This window comes from Saimiri boliviensis, chromosome 4, assembly GCF_048565385.1.
Source record: "Saimiri boliviensis isolate mSaiBol1 chromosome 4, mSaiBol1.pri, whole genome shotgun sequence".
NCBI lineage: Eukaryota > Metazoa > Chordata > Mammalia > Primates > Cebidae > Saimiri > Saimiri boliviensis.
The window spans coordinates 47,099,908-47,123,069 of NC_133452.1; the positions used below are offsets into that span (position 1 = coordinate 47,099,908).

General features: G+C 33.8%; 1 protein-coding gene across 2 annotated transcripts in view; it reads right to left on the reverse strand.

Moving 5' to 3' along the window:
- Positions 1 to 418: 418 nt before the first annotated feature.
- The window catches only part of HSF2 (heat shock transcription factor 2), a 36,316-nt gene continuing 13,572 nt past the window's right edge, over positions 419 to 23,162 (reverse strand). Inside the window, exons 2-13 of one of the 2 annotated variants that reach the window (XM_003932369.3) lie at positions 21,380 to 21,488; positions 21,079 to 21,206; positions 20,214 to 20,338; positions 17,264 to 17,339; positions 14,055 to 14,116; positions 13,069 to 13,156; positions 11,015 to 11,163; positions 10,358 to 10,597; positions 9,646 to 9,751; positions 5,431 to 5,484; positions 1,858 to 1,942; positions 419 to 1,457 (exon numbers count right to left, since the gene is read on the reverse strand). In XM_003932369.3, the coding sequence (XP_003932418.1) occupies positions 1,162 to 1,457; positions 1,858 to 1,942; positions 5,431 to 5,484; positions 9,646 to 9,751; positions 10,358 to 10,597; positions 11,015 to 11,163; positions 13,069 to 13,156; positions 14,055 to 14,116; positions 17,264 to 17,339; positions 20,214 to 20,338; positions 21,079 to 21,206; positions 21,380 to 21,488 (1,518 nt within the window). In that variant the 3' untranslated portion in view covers positions 419 to 1,161. The remainder of the gene's footprint in view (positions 1,458 to 1,857; positions 1,943 to 5,430; positions 5,485 to 9,645; positions 9,752 to 10,357; positions 10,598 to 11,014; positions 11,164 to 13,068; positions 13,157 to 14,054; positions 14,117 to 17,263; positions 17,340 to 20,213; positions 20,339 to 21,078; positions 21,207 to 21,379; positions 21,489 to 23,162) is intronic. The other variant, XM_003932368.3, reaches the window with a different exon arrangement.

The following is a 23,162-nucleotide window of genomic DNA, read 5'->3' on the forward strand; positions in this document are numbered from 1 at the left end:
ACCCTGGGCTTGCATTAAGTCTCTATAATTCTCTTGATCAACTGTTTCAAAGGAAAGAGGTGATTTGACTATTTCTCTCATCTTCTCTCAGGACAACAATTATAAGCCTGTGGTGACTCCAGTGGTAATATTCTAACCCTATTTGGCACAATGAGAGGCATACTTCTCTCACTTCTTTATTAAAAACATAGAAAGCAAGTCAGTGTAATTTTTAAACTAAGAACTTTAAAATACTTAAATTTAGAGATTTCTCCCTTGTTGCAATATACAATCTATTTTTGAGATAAGGCACAAAGATCTTGGTATTATTCATTGAGAATAATGAACCACAGAAAGTTTAAAGCCACTGCTTCCTATGAGAAGAAAAAATTGTTTCATGTGAGTGTCACCTCTAAAGAAGACACATAACAGACACTAGTACTCAACATTCATTGTATTTATTTTACTAAACAGTATGGTTCAAAAAAACACAAACCAGAAAACCTTTACTTAAAACTAATCCAACTAAGTGGATGGCACTGACTCCATCCCATCCCCCACATCTTTCTACATATATGGAGCTGGAACCCTATCAGACAGTGAGCATTAATGTACACTTTGTCTTTACCGTTGAACATAAATAAAATTCTTTGAACATAAATGAACTTCTGTGAACCAAAAGAAACAAATGAAGTTTTACAAGATACAGGCACTTTATGTTCCCAGTTTTAAAAATAAGCCAAGTGAAAAATATTTAATAAAAATAACTGGAGCAGAGAAAGCTTTAGGAGTTATACCATTAGTTCAAATGACTTACACTCAATGCAAACAGACAGCATCAAACAAGAAAACAAAAATTTAACTGAGGTTAATGGTCATATTTGTTAAAAAAAAAAAAAAAAAAGAAATCCAATTTACCACAATTGGAGAAAAATGGCCATTTGAATCCAACTTAAAGATATGCCAATAATGTGCATTAAATCTGTTACCTATGCAGCTGAGTAACATCTGAAAGCTTTGCAACAGTGTGTGGTTAGTGAGAAAAGCAAAAGGTGCTTTTATTCCACAGTATCTGATTAAACAAAACAAAGCAATTTACAAAAAAAGTACCAAATGATACTTTAAAATAAATAGTTCATCATTTTGATGAATATATACATGTAAAGTCCACTTCTTGGGAATTTAGCTATCTAAAAGTGGCATATCACTATCCAGAGGTGCAGGAGCAAGTTCACATAAATAAAACAGTGTAGCTTCACTAGCTTCAGCTTCAGTCAATGGCTCCAGGCGAACAAGCTTACTTTGGGTTGGTTCTGGGTCTAGGCTGCTATCCAGAAGCTCATCAACTTCTATGGGTTTATCTACAGAGGACATAACTTCTGATGATGCTGTTGTACTCGCCTGTTCAACAGAAGAAGCAGGGTTCCCATCGAGGAATGCAAGAAGTGGAAAGGCGGTATACTGGATAAGCTGCTTATCTACAAAGATCAGAAAAACACTCATTTATCACCAGCTTATACTGAATTCAAGCTGATAAATGAAAACAGAGATGTACACACAGGCAATCACTACTCTCACACAGCCAAACAAGAAATGACATGATGCACTATGTCAATAAATTTTAAAATGTGTAAACCAATAGTCTTTATTCAACAATTAAGAAATGAGGGGTCTATCAGTTTCCTAAACAGGAAAAAAAAAACCACTTAAACTTTAAGAATTGTTACTTCATCAATTCAACTTTCTCTATATACTAGAACCTTGACACACTATTCACAGAACTAAAGTTAGCATATTTAATTGTTAAGACTACCCTTGACTTGTTTCTACATAGGATTTAAAAAAACCTAGAGATTAAATAATAATATATATACCTACCTGGTTTGGATTTAGATTTTCTTCCCTCTTCCGAAACTGGTTGAACTACATTATTCTTGGTAGTATCTAGACCTTTATTCTCGGACTAAAAGGAAAAAAAAAATATAAAAGTACTTGTTTCATATTTTATGTTTCTTTAAAAAAATGAAAAATTGATACAATATGTAAATACTGGTGTATTATCTGAAAGATATGGGATGGGGGAACATCAGGAAAAATGCGCTACAGAGACAGATTTGAGTAGAGATAACAAGACTGGTTAAGGAACTACTGCTCTCACTGAGAGGATAAAATGAAGAAACTGAATTAGGATGTTCCATATTAAGTATGAAATGAGGGGGGATTTCAACAGCAGAGCAGATAGAATTTGTCAAGAGTAAAAGACCATAACGAATCAAAGATGACTGGTTTCAAATGTCAACTGAGAGATAATTAAGCTATTAAATTCATTTTACATATTTTGATTTAAAAACTGTATTATACATTTCACTCACAAACAGAATATTTAGCATAAGTGAACATATTTATAGTAGTTCAGGATGACACAATGGCATCCTTAAAACTATTTATCACTATATTTAGAAGCCTCAAAGTCAAAGTTGAGGTGGTGTTTCTTCTTGTCCTTTTTGTAGCTCTTTCAGTTTCTTTCTGTCAAGTACATTGCTTCTTTGAACCACCTTCTTCTCTCCTCACATCTGATTTTGGTAGGGAAATTATATCTTTACTGTTGTTAATTTCTTCAGTGTTCTTTTCAATGATGTTCAAAATCTGAGGTGCAGAGGTTAATTTTTCCTGTAAGTCCCAGACATGTGCAAGTCCCAGATATCTACATGCTGGCTAAATATACATGGCGTAACCAAATGTAAACTAATTCCAGTAATTTCCTGATATTTATCATAAAATGAAGTTGTATTAGTTTTAGGATTTAGAGAAGATAACGGCTCCAAAATATAATAAAAACTACAAAACCTTTCCAAAAGCGTACATAAAAATATTTCATCACTTAGCATTCACAATAAATATATAAACATTAATGAAATAATACCATCTTTATTTTTATGCTTCCTAAAATAGGTATTTTCCAAAGATGTCACTGTTATTCTAAAACATGAGAACCTGATGGCAAATGCATTTCAGATAGATACAATAAAACATGATAAAGGGGATGTCACCACTGATCCCACAGAAATACAAACTACCATCAGAGAATACTATAAACACCTCTACGCAAATAAACTAGAAATTCTAGAAGAAATAGATAAATTCCTGGATAAATATACCCTCTCAAGACTAAACCAGAAAGAAGTTGAATCTCTGAATAAACCAATAACAAGTTCTGAAATTGAGGCAGTAATTAATAGCCTACCAACCAAAAAAAGCCCAGGACCAGACTGATTCATAACCGAATTCTACCAGAGGTATAAAGAGGAGTGGTACCATTCCTTCTGAAACTATTCCAAACAACAGAAAAAGAAGGACTCCTCCCTAACTCACTTTATGAGGCCAGCATCATCCTGATACCAAAACCTGACAGAGACACAACAAATAAAGAAAATTTCAGGCCAACATCCCTGATGAACATCGATGAGAAAATCCTCAATAAAATACTGGCAAACCGAATCCAGCAGCACATCAAAAAGCTTATCCACCACAATCAAATTGGCTTCATTCCTGGGATGCAAGGCTAGTTCAACATGCACAAATCAGTAAATGTAATCCATCACATAAACAGAACCAATGACAAAAATCACATGATTATCTCAATAGATGCAGAAAAGGCCTTTGATGAAACTCAACAACACCCCATAACACTAAAGGCACTCAATAAACTAGGGTAATGATGGAACATATCTCAAAATAGTAAGAGCTATTTATGACAAACCAATAGCCAATATCTTACTGAATGGGATTTCATTTCCTTTGCAAATTCTTATTCATTCGTAGTGGCCGTACTGAGGAGTATAAGGCATCCTGATTTATTAGGAAGGTAGCGTAATCCAAGTTACATAATACCTGTCATGAGCAAAGAATAGCTGATGTGCCAATTATTTGAAAACATTAAAATCTGGATTCACAACTATAATGAAAAGTCACTCTCAAATTTAATTTTTCCACAGCATTGTAGAGCAAAATGCAATTTGTTGCTTAACTTCCTATAGTTTTCGAAAACTATAATCAAGTTCTTGGTTTCTGGAATAAAATGATGACCCACAAATAAAGAATGGCTCAATGTCTAGCAACAAATAAACAATAAACTACATTCACTAAATGAACAAATGATATGGGTCCATTCAACTTACAGTCCATGAGTTAATAACATTCAATAATGTATTCACTGAAACACAGAGCATGTTACAAAATCTTATAATATAAAATCCAGGCAAACTATAGTCCACATGCCAAATTCAGCATGCTGCCTGTCTGTAAATAGTTTTTTTTGCAACATAGCCACACATTCTTTTACGTATTGTCTGTATCTGCTTTTGCACTACAACTGCAGAACAACATAGTTATGACAGAGAACATATGGCCTGAAAAATCAAAAGTATTTACTAACTGCCCCTATATGGAGAAAGTACACCAACCTCCAATGCAAATTATCTGAATACTGAATGTATAATCAACTTCCTAGTTCACAAATTCATAAATTCTTTAAGCTCTAAGTTATCCACAATGTAACTCTGAAAATATAGAAAGTCTAGTTGGGCTTACACATGACTATAGTCATATAAATTCTACCTCCTCACCCTAGTAACTCATATTTATTTGAGATGTACTCATTTTTGGACTATCAAGAAACAGAATCAAAATAAAATTCTGGCTTTGGTAATCTGGAATGCGGGCCTGATTTACTTTTAACAAGGCTTATTAAACAATTTGGTATAAATAAAAGATAAAGGGAGTGTATTACCTATTCATGACAATAAGTTATACAAAATAATAATGATATATAAACATCTGCTCTTGCAACTTCAAATTGTCCTGCTACTCATTAAAAACCAGTTTCACAGAATCTTTTGTCAACACTTGTTAAGCTCAGGTGCAGTTCCTATACGTTAAAAAAAAAAACAAAACTGTATTACTTAAAAAAAAGTAAAAAATCCATACATCAATGTTTCAACTTGCCTTTTCTCCAATTACTAAGAATTCCTGGGTTTTTACTGTATGCTAATGATAGAACTTACAAAAAATATGGGTACCATACATTTTTAATAAAAAATTTGAGAATTTATAAAAGAATAAGAATATAAAATACTGCCCATAAAACACGAAGAAATCATATTTTAGTTATTTATTTCAATATACCAAGTTTAGTCAGGTGATCTCCCAGCACCAAAAGAAGTTAATTTCATACTTGTAGTTAATCCTACAAGTGCCAGAAGTGGGTAATGGTTCACCACATAACCAAAAGCTAATTTTCCAACTAGAATTTTATTATCTCGATCGCACATATTGGGTAAGAATATAAAATGCTTTTTGTAGCTGGGAGTGATATTGGCTCTCTACTTATTAGGACTTTTAAAAAAATATTATTATAGCTATGGGTCCTGAGCAACATGAATTAAAACTTACTTTTGTATTATTGATGTAATCTGTGGGATTCATCTGCACAGAACTAGTGAAAAGCTGAAAGACCAAACAAGAAAGATGATAAGTTTAAAAAATAATTAAAAATAATTGTGTGTTCAAAATTTTTATACAGCCATGTTGGGTGAAGAGATGTAGTCCCTGAACTAGGAAGCTTCTATACAGTTAAACAAGTTTGAAAGAGAAAAGCAGAAAGAAAAATAAAAGCAGAACAAGCTAGTCCATGCATTAGATGAAATTTCATATTGTTAAGAATTTCTCTAAAAAACCTTGGGGTAAATCACTTGAGACAAATGATGGTTTTCACCACTTCCCTTCTTCATTATTTATCATTCCATTTCATTTCCTTTATTTTTTTCTCTCTAAATGCCTTCAGATTAAGTGGTGCCCAGGGTTGAGACTTGTGCCCTGACACTGAGCCTTCACTGAATACCTGGTTAGGTAAAAAATTTACAGAATCTGTTCTATGACAGTGGCTCCTAAACTATGCCTCAAGTGAAGCCCTCTGACAAATGGCATATCTACTTGTTGGTTCTTTTCACCGCACCTCGAAAGGAAAGTTGTAAGTGCTACAGCCACTGCTTGCTGTACTCCTCAGTCCAGTCAGTTCATAGATTTAACTTGTAAGTCATAAGCTTTTAAGTCTTCATTCCACAGAAATTTACTGAGTATCTTTAAGAAATAACTGACATCATAAAGACATCATTCCTGCTCTGTAGGAGCTTACAATCTAAGGACAAGGTAAGACCAACATCAAATAGCAACATATGTTCAGATACAATCCAGTATTTTAACAGAAGATGGTGGCGCTCAAAAGCACTAAGAAATTAAGAGAATGGGAAGGGAGTAAAGTACACACAGAAACATACATAATGAAACAAAAAGGGCTGATAAAACTATGTGATATATATCAGTACCTGGAGAATATTAGGTTAGAACTTGGAAAAAAGAAGACGGAGGGAAGAACACGAGTATAACACTGGCGGCATCAACAAAGAAGGTAGGATACGTTCCAGAAATAGAAGTAACACAGAAGCTCTGAGCTGAATAAGTAAGTTATATGCATAGGTTCAAAAAGTAGTGGCCACATCCTATCAGCAGCAATAAGAGCTTTGAGAATGGCCTGAGTGATGAAATACAGTCACCAAGTTAGCATTTTATGAAAATGAACATAACCAATGGTTCACAGGATAAATGAAATGCAAAAAAAGTCACATGCAGATTCTTCCTTCATTCTCTCTAGACACTGATTCCTCTCTTCAAAGTTCCACATTCATTGTAGTCCTACAAAAATCCCTGGCTTTGCCTTTTCATTTTCTTCTCTTTTCTTACCAATTGCTAACCTCAGAAAAGGAAGAAAGCTCAGATCCTTGAATGTAGATAGTTTCTCATGATAATCTCTGCCAGTTTAGCTTATCGTTGCCTAAGAGGCCTAACCCAAATTTTGTCCCTAACGAAACTGGCACCTGAGGAGGACCAGCATTGTAAGCTCTTCTATTCTTCTCTTTGCCAAACAACACCCACTAACTCAGGGATATCCTACATGTATTCCCAGGAGACAAATGGTAGAAAAGGAAGATCATACATAAGCTGACCCAGCTGGCTGAATTCTAATGCCAGGCCTCTCCTGTTGTGATTCCACTCTGGGTTACCAGTACTGAACTCTTCAGAGAGAAGCTGTAAATTTCAGCACACTTATTCACATTCTTACCAACTTTGTCATCTCAGAGAACAAGGCAGCATAGGTGGACTTTTTATTTATGACAATACAGCTTAATTCAAGGATAAAATAAAGTCTTGATTAAGATAAGCAACAGTGAAAACAGAATGTAAGGATGGCTTGTGAATGCTATTTTAGAAAACAGGACTTAGCAAATGATGAGAAAGTGTCTCCAAGATGATTCTGTGATAAATATCCTTGTAAGTAAATAGAAGTCTAATACAACTACAGAAAATGAGAAAGATGTAAAAGGTAGCTAATACAGAGAAGAAAGGAGTTTGCTGTTAAATCAAATTATCTGAGGTAAGTGTTAACTGATGATCTCAAAGTCGTGGAATTAGAATTCAAGTCAAGTTTACTTTAGAAAAATGTTGAGCTGGAGATATATATTTAAAAGCAATCTTACAAGCTACAATCTCTTCAGAGGAAGAATGGAAAAAGAAGAGAGATTAAAAAAAAATAAAAGGGATAAAAGATTAGGTGCATTAGGGGATGCCCTTAAGTAGAAGACAATAGAAAAAATGAAAAGCTCTTAGATAAAACAAAGGAGAATAAGGAGACAGGGAGAGAAGGAAAGCTCAATAATGTTAATAATAATAGTGTTAATTATTTCTAATTCTTGCCAACAGCCCTTCATGTTAGACACTGGCAACATTTAACAGATGGAGAAACTAAGCAAGAGAGTAACTTGCTTAGTTACCAAGGTTAATAACATAGCTAGTAACACGAGCCAATAACCGAAACCAAATGTGTCCAATTCAAACTTTCCACTAGCCCAATGGACTAATTTAGCAAAAAGAAAAGAAAAATCACACACAGCCTACTTGCAATGGGAAAAACCAAGACAACACAGGTAGCACAGGATTAGAGTTAATAAGCAACACAATACAAAGCTTCAGATGAAATAAGAGTAAAAAAGAGGTAAATATAGCTGCTCATTTCTGAAGTTTTGTGGTAAAGGAGTTAGAAAAGCAGAATGGTAAATTAACAAAGCAAGATGTCAAAATGCTTGCTTTTAAAGATAGGACAGATCTCTACCTACTGAAGGCAGATGGGAAAGATCAAGAATAGAGAACACAAATACAGAGGCACAGAAAAGGGGTACAAATTGGTTTAACGAATTACTTCTTCTAAGAAGAAAGAATACAAGATTGGAAACAAGAGTCAGAGCTTATGAGACAACCAGAGTATAGTTAATTATCCTCCATGAGTAGGAGGTTGACTGGATAAGGACTTCAGGGTAAATAAATGTGGTAAATGTTTTAAAATTGAATTAAAATGACCTAGCGGAAGACTGTAAGGATATGAACATAGCCAGAATTATGAAATTTTAATTCATTCTTAGTGATCTAAAGAAAAAATATTTTGAAAGGTCTCTGGATCTAGAGAGTAGACAGGCGCTGACAGAATCAAAAAACACTCTCAGGTTACTGTGAAGTTGAAGTAAGTCATCAACATGGATTCAAAATTCATAGTAACACATATTCATAAGATAAAAACATAGGTCTAAATGGAAAAGAAATCGTCGAAGAAAGTAAAATCCACTCTGTGAGGTACCGATGACTTAGCAACAATAAGTCCTTGGGACACTGACAAAAACTGTTGAGAAGTAGAGGAGTAACGCAGTAAATTAATGAATCTGAATTAAGACTGAAGAGCAAAAAGAACTAATTCTTTTTTAGCCTCTTTGAGAGGCTTTTAAAAGGGTAAGAAAAGCTGCAATGTAAGGCAAGAAACAGAGAAAAAAAAAAAGCAACAAAATTTTCCAGGATAAAGAGAGAAAACTGTTCACAACAGATAATGAAAATAGGAGACAGGACAAGACACATCTGAGCGGGACCAGGCTATGTAGGAAGCTTCAGATAAAGAAGGGAGGAATAGCAGGGACAAGAGGGAATAGAATAAGAAAGGTAGTTAGTGGCAGAACCGATAGATAAGAATTCTCAGTCCAGTTAATATTGAAGACAAGTTCATAGGGATAGTGATTGGGATTAGAAGAGGGGAACCTTGTGACTCAAAATATAAAAATGTAAAAAAAAAAAAAATGCAAATACATTAAAATATATTTGAACAAAAAATGTTAATTCCCAGAGTATTAAAAGGTCTCTCCATGCTAATTTCCTGGCTATGTACCTCTATTACTAATTTCCACAAATTTCTATTTACTGACAATTTACTCTAGAGCAAAACACAAACAGCAACAAGTCCAGACAAGACCTGAATTTAACAGTACTGCTGAAAAGATCTGATATATTCTTACAGGGAGATTAGCTCAATTGCTACTCTGAGGCAGGTGGTGATCACGCCCCTTCGACATCCCAAACCTATTTTCTCATTCTTTCTGAAAACAAAATCATTAATTAAAAAAAAAAAGAAAATGCAAAACAACCTGTAAAATACAAAATAAAATGATGTATTGATTTTTAAATAATATACACAAATAAACTACCAGTACAGCAAAGATTACCCGAAGTACCTACATCAACCAGGAGATCTGGGTCTATGCTAAATTGTCTTCCTGATAGCATGGCTTGGAAGTCCTCTAAACTGCAATCAATACTGTCAAGATAATCCAACAGCTCAACCCTAAGGAAAAAAAAATTTTTTTAATCAAATATCAGATGTCCTTGTTTTTATGTTTAAAAATCACCATTACAACCTGGCTACATAAGATATTTCTAGCAGCAGCTACAACCTTACCAGTTCTTAATCTTAAGAGATCTTACTCAACAGTAGGAATTCCTGAAAATTTGGCTAACTGAAAATTCATAGCCTTTACAGAAAACTTTAGTATTTACAGAAAAACATTCTACAGTAACAGTCTGATTTGCCTTTCTCCTCGACATTATTATAAAATATTTTATCTCATTACTGATTATTACTAAGTTTTCTTTGTTATAAGTCCCCTACTATAAATTACATTATTCTGTAGTCTGGATACATAAATATATATAATCACAAACACTGTATGTACACTCGAAGCAAGTATATCATTAAAGGAATCTGAGAAACTATCAGGAAAATACCAAGACTATTCTTGGGATAATTACAGAGCTCAATCCTGACCAAAACAGAGAAAGGTAGACTATATAGGTTCATCATATGTAAGGAAGATCACTCAAAGAAAAACAGAACACGTGAAGTCAACAAAGAAAGCAAATAATTTTAGACAACATTTAGATGAGCACTCACTTTCCCAAAAGATTGATGTTATCATTCAAAATGGAATCCATCATGGTCACTGGATCTTCTGAGGTCAGACTGGATGAACCATTTAACTGGACAGCACTAGACATGAGAGGGCTGCTTCCATCACTGCCTGAACTTAGGGATTCTCTAGCTGGTTCACTCTGCTCTCCACTCTGAATGACAGGTGCATACTCATCTTCATTGTCATCTTCAACAATGACAATATCAGGGTACTGGCTACAGCTAGATCAGCAATAAAAGAAATAACCTATTACATTTTCAACTTTAGAAAGTTGATACTATCCATTCATTCTAAATGGAAACTCTCTCCCCACACCACATACTGAAAGGCTTAAATTTCTTGAGTGAGCAGCTTAATTATAATATTGGTATTTCATAGTATAGAATACCACAAAGGTTCAATGGAAAGTGCTTAACTCCAAACTAAAAATTAAAAATCAACTAATTTTCAATATACCTCCTTTGAAAGGGAAGAGGAGGTGAGGCTTTATCTGGTTGAATAATTTAGCTTAATTATTCAGTAATTATCCAAATGTGAAAAAGATTATCAGTTTTTCAAAGAACAGTCATTTTGAATTTAGCTCTGTAATAAGAAAAGTAATCAATATTTTCATACATTTTATCTCACAAACTCCTTACTTGGAGGGATCAGATATAACATCCTCATTAGTTTCTGGAATAACTGGGATATTTTCTTCATCTGCATTATCATCAGTAACATCATAAATAATGATGTCATCTGAAATCCTCTCCCTTGGCTTTAAACCTTCAGTCCTACTGTGTGGAACCTAAAAATTCAGAGAGAAAAATATATCTAAAAATCAAAATCATTGACTACCAAACAAGATATCATTTACAAAATAACTGGGCAACTACTATGTACTGAATCTCAGGGTGAGAAAAACAGGTATGTTCTCTGCTCTCATGGAACTTACATACAAATTGGTACAGAGGTATGAGGAATTCACAGAGGTATGAGAAATATTAACTGCATTCTATACTTAACTACTTATTTTACTGTAAGGGACCCTAAAGACAACATCCCTAAAAATGTTTCTGTGGAAGGATCTTCAAATTTTAAAGTATTTTTTATGCCTAAAAAGTAAAAAAGTCTCAGAACTTTACACTAGATAGTTCAAGCACAACCAGACAGCCACTGTGCTGATAGGGATATTGTTTCAGCTCAAGCTACTCTGTTTTGAAAGGTGTTTTATTCTTATTCACTAAATAGCTTCACTAAGAGAAAAAAAAAACACTTCAACTATCTCAGTTACATGTTAGCTTGACTTTTTAGCAATGATTTCTTAAACTTAAGCTACAGATATATTTAGGCCATAGTTGTATAATTAAAATGAGTTCAATCCTCTAAAGCAAACTAAAGTCATTACTAAAATGCAAAAAAAAAAATATATATAAATTTCAGTATTAGATAACACAGAGGCAAAAGATGTGAAGTATTTTAAAATATATAAACCCAGTTAAAAATTTAAAAATCCTCATCCACTTACATGAGCCTTCAATCCTAAAAACAGAATAGGTATACTCAATTATTTAGTAACAGTGGTGGGAAATCAGATGTGAGGTTAAGTTTGATAGTCTAAGAACACAAGTCTTGTTACTTTAATAATAAATCTGAAGGACTATTTTGATTTCTGAAGTTTGAAGGTAATAATAGTAAGATAATAAAAAAGATCTGGACTTTGGACTAGACTAATTTGCCAGTGGATAGAAATTTGACAAATTATTCAGAAAGCCTGTGACAAAAATGAAGGTAAAAATATTTTTAAATTGCTGAAGTAAAAAGCAGTCTAGATGGTACACATTCATAAAAAAAAGTTGAATGGAAGAATGTAAAACCACATTAAATTATCATAATTACATTATCAAAATATTCAATTATTATAATCAGAATGAATAAGCCAGATACAGCGGCTCATGCTTGTAATCCCAAAACTTTGGGAGGCTAAGGCAGGCAGATGGCTTGAGCCCATGAGTTTGAGATCAGCTTAGGTGACATGATGAAACCCCATCTCTATAAAAAATACAAAAATTTGCTGGGTGTGTTGGTACATTCCTGTAGTCTCAGCTACTCAGAAGGCTGAGGCAGGAGAATCACAAGGGCTTAGGAGGAGGAGGTTGCAGTGAGCCAAGATGGCACCACTGTACTCCAGGCTGGGTGACAGAGTGAAACCCCATCACAAACACACACACAAAAAATGAAATGAATAAACTACATCTCTAAGTTTAATAAATCTCAAAATCAACACCAAGTTAAAAATAAAAGCTACACTGTAAAATAATATGCACAAAGTGATATTATTTATATTAAGTTTAGACATATGCAAAATAATACCAAGTACTGCTCCTGGATTCACACATTAATGGCCATGAGAATGACAGATACTAATTCAAGACAGTGATTACCTCTAGGATAGGGGGAAGAGTAACAAGGAGAGACAAGAGAGGGGGGAAGAAAAAAACTTGGAAACAGGCAACTGGAACAACTAGATTTGTGTATGATTTATTTCTTACAATAATCTAAAGCAAATAACAAAAATGTCACAACTTAACAAAGCTGTGGGATGAACACCTGAATTGTTATTCATCACACTTCTCTGAATATATGAAACACTCTCATAATAAAATTTCATTTGAGACACTAAATATAAAATAGACTCTAACTAAAAAGTTACTTTATGATGGTGATTATCAGTTGGTTCTTTGACTATGTGCTGAAACAGATTCTTCTTCTGGGCTCCATTAGTATTTAGAAGTAGAGGCCTGAAAACCAGAAGGCATTTCAATGAAGCAAACATACAAGGAATTTAAACTCCCTCTATTAGCTTTCCCAAACACACACACACGCAAACTCACTTTAATAATGAATAAAAAATTTCAGTAACAATAAACAAACTTAAAAATGATTACATCTTAGGAACAGAAATTGCTGGATGAGAATATCTAGAACTTTCAGTTCTACATTTTTCTACACTATTTTTGTTATAATAAACTATTCTCTCCAGTTATGCTTCACTGTTTACTAAACTATACAACTCTATGAACTGTATTTACGTAGAAAAAAGAATAGTAATATCATGAGAACTAATTAGTGGAAGTAGTTAAGGCCATAAAGCTCTGATCATAATCAAGTTTTCCCCAAATCTTAGTGTTACATTATCATTTCTTCCTTTCAACTTTTCCTTTTACCTATTATTTTTCTAACATTTTAGCTGTGATCATAGTAACTACGGACATTTATAGGTATCACAACTCATGGCTGAGATACAGATTTAAAAAGACTATGAATGGATCAAACTAAGAGAGGTCAAGTAGAACAAATTTTGATTTTTTTTTTTAACGAATGGCCACTTTTTAAAAATTTTCCTCACTCAGGCCTTCTAATGCTACATTAATAATGTGAATGAAAAGTGAATATTCTTTATTAACTGTATGTGTGTTTATAAAGTTACCATTTAGGCTATCCTTATTTTACAAACATCAGCAGAATGATAAAACTAAAAAATAATACCACTCTAGAGATTTTAAGAGTATAATTTAACAAAGGAGAATTGTTCTTTTGGAACAATAACCATATACTCAGCAAATGTAGGCTATTCGTGGTTAAACACTAAAAAGACTGTCTATGTACAGGCCATAATGCTTCATCATAAAAACTTACCTTTTACGTTTTAAACTCACAAGTTGGTTATTTTGAACCAATGTAACAATAAACTGGACAATCTGGAAAAAATACATAAAAATTCTTTGACCATACTGTTAATGTTTTTGTTTCTATTAACATGTCTTATAAAAAAAATTCAGATAATAATTTGTCCTCTATTCTAAGTCTCATAATTTCTCACTTATTAACACCTGAAATCTGGATGCACCTTACAACTGCCGTCTAAAGAAACTTACCAGCTTCCAGGCAGTTACTTGTTTTGGTGATAAGTACCAAACTTGCCTGGATGAAGATCCCAACCAACTTTTTTACTTCAAATACTCTGAAGAAGATTGCATTATGGTACAAAAGAGAAAACTGGTGTTTCATAGGCAACATTTTTCTTCCACCAGGTAAGAGAGGCAAAAGAAACTGTCAGTTCCTTTAGAGTAGATCATAAAATTTTCGAGTTAGAAAAAGCTGATGGGTCAGGCCTGGTGGCTCATGCCTGTAATACCAACACTTTAGGAAGCCTAAGTAGAAGGAATGCTTCAGTCCAAGAGTAAGAGACCAGACTGGACAACAACATGATGCTCCATTTCTAAACAAACAAACAAACAAACTCTGCTTTGTGAGCAAAGAAAAAAAAAGAAAAAGAAAAAAGTGTGTTGCCTGATTCTATAAAAATTAGTGTTGAGACCTATCTGTCAAAACTTCCCTACTGACAAGGGAAGCTAATCTTTAATATTTGATTAAATTTAGAGAGAAAACTGTCAAGACACACAAACACACACACATATTTTATATGTTTCTTAAAGTGTGTTTTTTTCTTAAGTACTGTTTCTTAAAGTTTGCCCCATAAACCAGCAACACTAGCTTAGGAACTTTAGATATGTTAAATTCTCAATCCCACTACAGAACTGCTGAATCTGAAATTCAAATTGCAGGATCCAGTAATGTGTATGTTTAGAAAGCCCTTTAGTGTGACTGGATACTGATCTCAGTATGACAACCACTGGCTTACAGTATGCCTTGGAATTATATTGTCAACTTCCTTTTTTTTTTTTTACAAACTTTGCCTTATGATTTGATTTCACCTCTTGTTTCTTAAATAAAATTATACTACCTGATTCTCATAATTTTTTGATCTACCTACCTAGAACAATTGGCACCAATTGACTAATCTATTTTCCAGGACTTCTTTGTTATATGCACAACATAAACTATTTTATAGATAATTTCAGAAATTATCTATATTGTCAACTTCCTAAAGGTGCTATAAAAGGTGAGGATCATATGGTAAATTGTAAAAGTATTGTATCACTGAGAAGCTATAAATAAAAGCCAAAATTGATTGGAGGACCCTTTAGACTCTGTGCAGAAAATGTGCTTATAAGCTTTGTGAAATTACATGATTAAACAGAGCATTACCAATCAAAAACATCTACTGTATATTTTTAATGTTGAGCATTTCCTCACCAAAAAAAAAAAAAAAGACTACTTAATGGTATGCCTTACAATCCATATCAACTTTTCAATGGACAAAAATATAGACATTTTAATTGAAGAGTTCGATAGTATTAGCATCTACAAAAAGGAGAGTAGCCACTAAATTGCTTACTCAAGAGAAAATGCTGACATGCTGACAGCTAATGAAAAGACAATATGTAAGCTTAAAGATATCTATGATACAATTCAACTTCAGTTTTTTAAATCAATAAATGTTATGAGAAAATTCTAAAAACTTTAGGTTGAATTTATAAGAATATCAATCACAGTCTAAATTAAATTTATTCTGTATCTCAGTTCTCTTACGACACTTCTGCATCATATTATACAGGAATTTTTCTCTGAAGAAGGTAAGGCATTTAACCCTTACAGCATGTAACTTCTGTACCTGGTAATTCCTATAACTGGATCGTCATACATATTATTCTCAATCCATGGCTGATAGTAAACTCCAGGAGCAGAATAAAAATTATTAGTTGTCATCATGCATTATGTAAACAACACTCAACAAAACACAGAGATTCAAACTCAAATTTTAGCAGAGAGAATGTTAGCATTCATGAAAAACTGAAATGTCATATACTATTTTACCAACTATCCTTGTTTTTAGGGAAAAAAAATCTACAGATTATGGAGTGTTGTAAGCTAATATATCACCAGAGACACTGTTTCTGAAAAATATTAACAGACTGTTTCCATAAAGTACAGGTTAAGGTACATCTATTATTTTAAATCAACTATTCTTAACAAGAGTACACATTAGAGTTGCCTATGAAAGTTTAAAAAATATATGTAATTGGACTAAACACTTAGAACTGAATTCTAATACATTCAACCTTCACTTGCACACTGATTTTTTTTTTTAAAAAAAAAAAAAAAAAAAAAGCAGTAGATTTATGTTGACTACTGGCCACAGGCTGTAACTGCTATCCATCTCTGCTTCAAGCCTTCTCCATTAGAACCATATCCTGTCAGTCACAGCCCTATTTTTAGTTCAAGGGCCTTCTAAGCAGGAGCAATCAGAAGCTCCCCATCAAAAAACCTGTCGCTTAAACTCAGAGTCTAGTTTACTCATGAGCAAAAAATAGCTGCCTTAATTACTATGTTTCATCTCTTATTAGCAAATGAAAGCAATATGCAAAGATTAAATCACAAGGACACAATAAAACAGAGGGATTCCAACTTCTCTATTAAATTTTCAGCTCATATACTAAAATTTAAAATCCATTTTACAACACTAAGTTAATTGCTTTTCTGCACAGACTAATAACAGCATACATTGAAAACTCATTTTTTGAACTCATAATTTGGTCAAATGATTTGAAAATATTTGTCATTCATCCTCTGAGACTTTATGCCTTTTATAATAAAAACAAACCAACAAAAAAAATAGTAAGACTATACTAATTTTAAGAAATTGGTAGTTTTTAACTTAGCTCATAAAATAAAGTATTTCAAAGTTGTTACATTAGGAAAAAGATCATTTACTAAAAGCTACTGAAACATATGGAGTGACCATCTTTAGCTAATGGGAAATATTCTTTATTAAAAATATATAACACTTGGCTTAATTTGACATCATTTTTTACCTCTATCTGTGCACCCAATATGTAAGAAACTAAGATCAATCACTGACACCCAATACACACCTTTTTGGGTCACAAACAGTACTCATTAAACAAATGCAAATTATGGTCCTGGGGAAAAGAATGTCTTACCTTTCGAATAACTTGTTGCTGTTGTGCATGTTTTGCTCGTAATTCGGACACCTCTTTCCAAAGGGACTCATTCTCACTATGTTATAATTTATTAAGCAACAAAACAAAACAAAAATCAGTCAGAAAACCAGGCCTCAGTATCTTTAATTAAGGATACCAGAGAACTGAACTACACTTGTTTTTACTATGTATTTTTTCTGAGACCAAGAAAACTTTGGTTCAATTACACAGGAATGACAACTACCTTGACACAACTCCTAAATCATTCCTTTTTTTTTTTTTTTTTTTTTTTAAGATGAAGCCTTGCTCTGTCACCCAGGCTGGAGTACAGTGGTACAATCTCAGGCCATTGCAACCTTTGACTTTTGGGTTCAAGCAATTCTTGTGCCTCAGCCTCCTGAGTAACTGGGATTACAAGCATGTGCCACCACAACAAGCTAATTTTTTTGTATGTATTTTTAGTAGAGACAGGGTTTTGCCATATTGGCCAGGCTGGTCTCAAATGCCTGACCTCTCAGGTGATCCACCCACTGCAGCCTCCCAAAGTGCTGGGATTACAGGCATGGGTCCACCACGCCCAGCCCCAGAATCATTTCTCCTTAATTATATTTTCTGCTACTCATGGCAATATATACACAAAAACTTAAGACATATGCCTACATCCATATAGTAGATAGCAATTTACTAATTTTGACAATCTGATTCATTAATTCTTGCTTAAAAAAATAAGCTAGTCTTTCAACTGTGGCTACCAAGTGAATTCAGGCCTTCCTAACCACCTTAAGAAACAAAGGGTGGCGATATACACCCAGCACTTACTATACTTCAGGCACTATGCTAACCATTTTATGTGTATTACTTATTTAAAACTTCTCTAAAAACCACCAAGAAATAAGTCATTATCTCTGTTTTATAGATGAGGAAACTGAGGTACAGAGACTTGAGGGGAAGAAGTCAAACTAAAGTCTGTCAGATTCTAAAACTATTTTAAGATCTATCTCAAACAAAAGCATACGTAAACCACTAAAATGTTATTCTGAAAAAGCATATCCAATAATAAACCAGTAATTTGCCAAATACTAACAGCTTCTTCATTCAGCTTTTTTAAATTGAAACTGCAGTGTTAAATGTTAGCAGTGCAGATAAAGCTGAAAAGACATGATAGATACCCTACCTATTAAATGCTTTAATTTTCCATCTTTAATCTCCACAAGTCATCTTCTTTAATCCAAACTAATATAAAAGGAACTGCAAATTTACATATAAAGCTATACAAAAGGAGATTTTCTTTAATATTTAGTAACTATCATTTTTTTTGACTCAAATTTTTAAATGCTCTTATCTTCTTACTGAATAAAGATAAGTAGGGCTAGATGCTGTGGCTCACACCTATAATCCCAATATTTTGGGAGGCTGATGTGGGTGGATCACTTGAGGTCAGGAGTTTGAGAATAGCCTGGCCAACATGGTGAAATGCCATCTCTACTAAAAATGCAAAAATTAGCTAGTTGTGGTAGCACATGCCTATAATCCCAGTTACTAGGGAGGTTGAGGCACAAGAATCACTTGAACCCGGGAGATGGAGGTTGCAGTGAGGTGAGATTAAGCCACTGCACTCCAGACTGGGTGACAGAGTAAAACTGTGTATCAGAAAAAAAAAAAAAAAAAAAAAAGTTAAGAAGAAGACAAGATGTAGAAGATGATCTGAGGATCACTTTCTTTGGCCAGGCACAGTGACTCACACCTATAACCCCAGCACTTTGGGAGGCTGAGGCAGGTGGATCACCTGATGTCAGGAGTTTGAGATCAGTCTGGCCAACATGGTAAAACCCCATCTCTACTAAAATATGAAAATTAGCCAGGTGTGGTGGGGGGGCTGTAATCCTAGCTACTCTGGAGGCTGAGGCACAAGAACTACTTGAACCTGAGAGGTGGAGGTTACAGTGAGCCATGATCGTGCCACTGTACTCCAGCCTGGCTGATGGAGTGAGACTTTATCTTTAAAAAAAAAAAAAAAAATCTGGGGATCACTTTCTTTAAGGGCTAAAACTGAGATCCAAGGAACTGGGTCAAAGGAAAGTTAGTATACACAAGAGACATACAGTAAGCAAGTGGATAATACACAAAAGTGAAACCCTAAAGCTTATTCAAAAAAGAAACCAAAGTTCAAGGTTCCTCTTTTAATGAAGATACTTGAGTTATGATTAACTAAAGTAATGTTCCACATTCGATTTGGAAGAGAGAATATGTAAACTAACTTAGGCAAGCCCTTGGCATCTATTAGGATACAGAAAAATTCCAACTACCTACTAAGAAGAGTAATACACCATCTACTCATATACAAGTTATTGTATGGCAAGTTAGAATATGGTTCCAAGAAATGTAGTAAAATAAAATGAAGCATCTTTCTATAGCTAAAAGGTCTGAAGAACACCTTTCCAAATCTATATGAAAAGAGTATCAAGCAGGGCAACTCTCTTGTATCACTATTTTCCTATTTTTTTATGTGTCTTGCTTTTTCATAAGAGTTAGTCCACACAGAGAAGTCTTAAGAGATAGCCATTAAACAAAGGATGGGTAACATATGGCGTTTTTATGTCATATGCCCTCACTGTCTGTGAACACCATATGAGCTAACCTAAGTAGAATCCTATTTCCTCCATCATCTTAAAGATCTACTGTCCATCATTAAAACTTATACATCAAACTGTTTTGATATTCTTAGGTTTATATCTTCTGACTATCATAATTAAAACAATATTAGGGTAAAGTCTATGGCCACAAAGCAAAGTAAGGGGAATGAATACTTGCAGAAAAATGATGTTTGATCTTGGCTTCAACAAAGTGATCTGCATACTTACAATAAAACATCAGACAACCTCCAAACTCAACACACATAGACACATACCCAATTTCCATATCAAAATTTTATTTGGAAATAAAACTTTACCTTTTTAATTCAGAAAGCCTTGACTCAATAGTTTCCTGTTTTATTTGAACCTTCTGAGCACTACTTATAATTTTTGTTAAGTCTTCCTGACGAATTTTGTTTTCTTCTGGTTTTGAAGATGAAACCTTTTTAAGAAGTAAATTTAGAAAATTAAAAAAACAGTAAACACCCATGATTGTAATTCAAAGCTTCCCTATAAGATGAGGTTTTCGTAGCCTGTTCAGGAAGTAAGATCTGGTTCCAAAAGCCTGGGATGAAATTCGAGGGAAAGAATAAACTTCAGAGCTCAATAGGAGAGGAAGCAAGGAATACTCTACTTTAAACAAACAAACAAACAAAAATTTAATGGGAAGCAGGAATATCTTCAGGTCTTTTTTGCTCCTCTTCTGCCAAGCTCCCTGCAATTTCCCTCAAGCCTCTTTATTACTACATTCCACATTTAATTAAATGTATGCAGTAACAGCTTCATGCTAGGCCATTTTCTTTCATGGTCCACCCCTTTTAGATTTAGTAAAATATCTTAACAAAATATATTATGCATTAAAAAATGTATTACTGAATGCCTATAACGTGGGCATATTTATATTATTAGAAGAGACTTACTGTGGGCACTGGATATACAATAGCAAACTATATAAGAAGCCCTCCAGGGAGCTGATATTCTATCAGGAACTTACTTTTTTTTAAAATAACTTAGGAAAATATAAGGAAAACAATTTAATTAAAACTTTCTTAGTCTAATTCATCCCCAAAAGGAACAGTTGTGTATTTCTCTACATTCTTACTTTCAACAGGTGAAATAAAAACCTTGGCTAAGTACACTCCAGGTCAATACTGTAATTAGCTCATGTCCACAATAGCTCACCTTCCTTTTAATGTTCTCCAACAAGTCATCCTGTCCTTGTTTGAAGTAAGGATGCTGAAATTCTACAGGACCATCTCTTTCCTGCTTTACAATTCCAGAGTCAATATGTACTACTTTACGGAAACCATCTGAAAAAGTTTAAAAATTTAAATGACTAAAATAAACGTGTCAAAATTTGGCAGTGCTTGTATGGGATATGTTTTTCTTTACCATTCTAATGAGAAAAAAATGGCTTAATCAGTAGCTGATAACAGTACTCAAAAGAAAATAGTACTCCAAATAAACTGCTGTCCATACTCACACATATTCAGTTGCCTCACAAAGCTTGCCATGTTATTATGCTTGAAATATTTGGGAAGAATTTCCTTTGCAAATCGTTGCTCATCCAAGACCAGAAAACTCTGGCCATTCTGTGAGGGGAAAAAAAGAAAAGGTCAAAAGTTAAGTTCCTTTGACACATGGTGATATATTTATATACCCCAAAACTGTCTTGAGTAGTCTTTCCTTGATGCCTTCAGATCAACATTCTATTCTTGATAAAAGGAACAAGAAACAAATTGCAATTAAGCAGCAAATTGCAACTAAGCTTTTTGATGTCAACCTCAAAAGTTTAGGAATATATCTCGAACCAAGAGCCACGTCATACTCTATGGTGAAATATTAGAAGAATTTCCATTAAAGCAGAAATGAGAAAAAGAAATACAATATGTAGCCAGCATAATTATTTAATATTGTTTTAAAACTAGTACAATTAAGAACAACAACACAAAAAAAGATTTTGAGAGGAAGCAGCAGTTTATAATTATTTGCGGTAGACATAATTGTATCTCTGTAAAATCAATTAAGAAACCCTTTAAGAATTCAGTAAACTATCTGGTTACTAAATATTAAAAGTCACTAGTGTTTTTCTCTACAAAAAAACAAACAACTGAAAAGACTACAAAAATAATCAAAATAGCATGGTACTAGCATAAAGACAGACATATAGATCAATGAAATAAAATAGAGAGCCCAGAAATAAACGCTACCAAAGGATTTTTGACAAGTGTGTGAGGATCATTCAATAGGAAAAGGACAGTCCTTTCAACAAACGGTGCTGAGAAACCTGGGTACTGACATACAAAGAATGAAATTAGACCCTTACGTGATACTGCATATAAAAACTAACTTAAAATGAATAAAGGGATTCCCTGTTTAATAAATGGTGTTGGGAAAACTGGCTAGCCATGTGCAGAAAGCAGAAACTGGACCCCTTCCTGACACCTTACACTAAAATTCACTCCAGATGGATTAAAGACTTAAACATAACACCTAACACCATAAAAACTCTAGAAGAAAATCTAGGCAAAACCATTCAGGACATAGGCATAGGCAAGGACTTCATGACCAAAACACCAAAAGCATTAGCAACAAAAGCCAAAATAGACAAATGGGACCTAATCAAACTCCACAGCTTCTGCACAGCAACAGAAATAGTCATTAGAGTGAATCGGCAACCAACAGAATGGGAAACAATTTTTGCAATCTACCCATCTGACAAAGGGCTAATATCCAGAATCTACAAAGAACTAAAAGAGATTTACAAGAAAAAAATAAACATGCTCATTCAAAAGTGGGCAAAGGATATGAACAGACACTTTCAAAATAAGACATACATGAGGCCAACAAACATATGAAAAAATGCTCATCATCACCAGTCATTAGAGAAATGCAAATCAAAACTACATTGAGATACCATCTCACGCCAGTTAGAATGGTGATCATTAAAAAATCTGGAGACAACAGATGCTGAAGAGGATGTGGAGAAATAGAACACTTTTACACTATTGGTGGGAGTGTAAATTAGCTCAACCATTGTGGAAGACAGTGTGGCGATTCCTCAAGGACCTAGAAATAGAAATTCCATTTGACCCAGCAATCCCATTACTGGGTATATATCCAAAGGATTATAAATCATTCTACTATAAGGACACATGCACACGAATGTTCATTGCAGCACTGTTTACAACAGCAAAGACCTGGAACCAACCCAAATGCCCATCAATGATAGACTGGACAGGGAAAATGTGGCACATATACAGCAT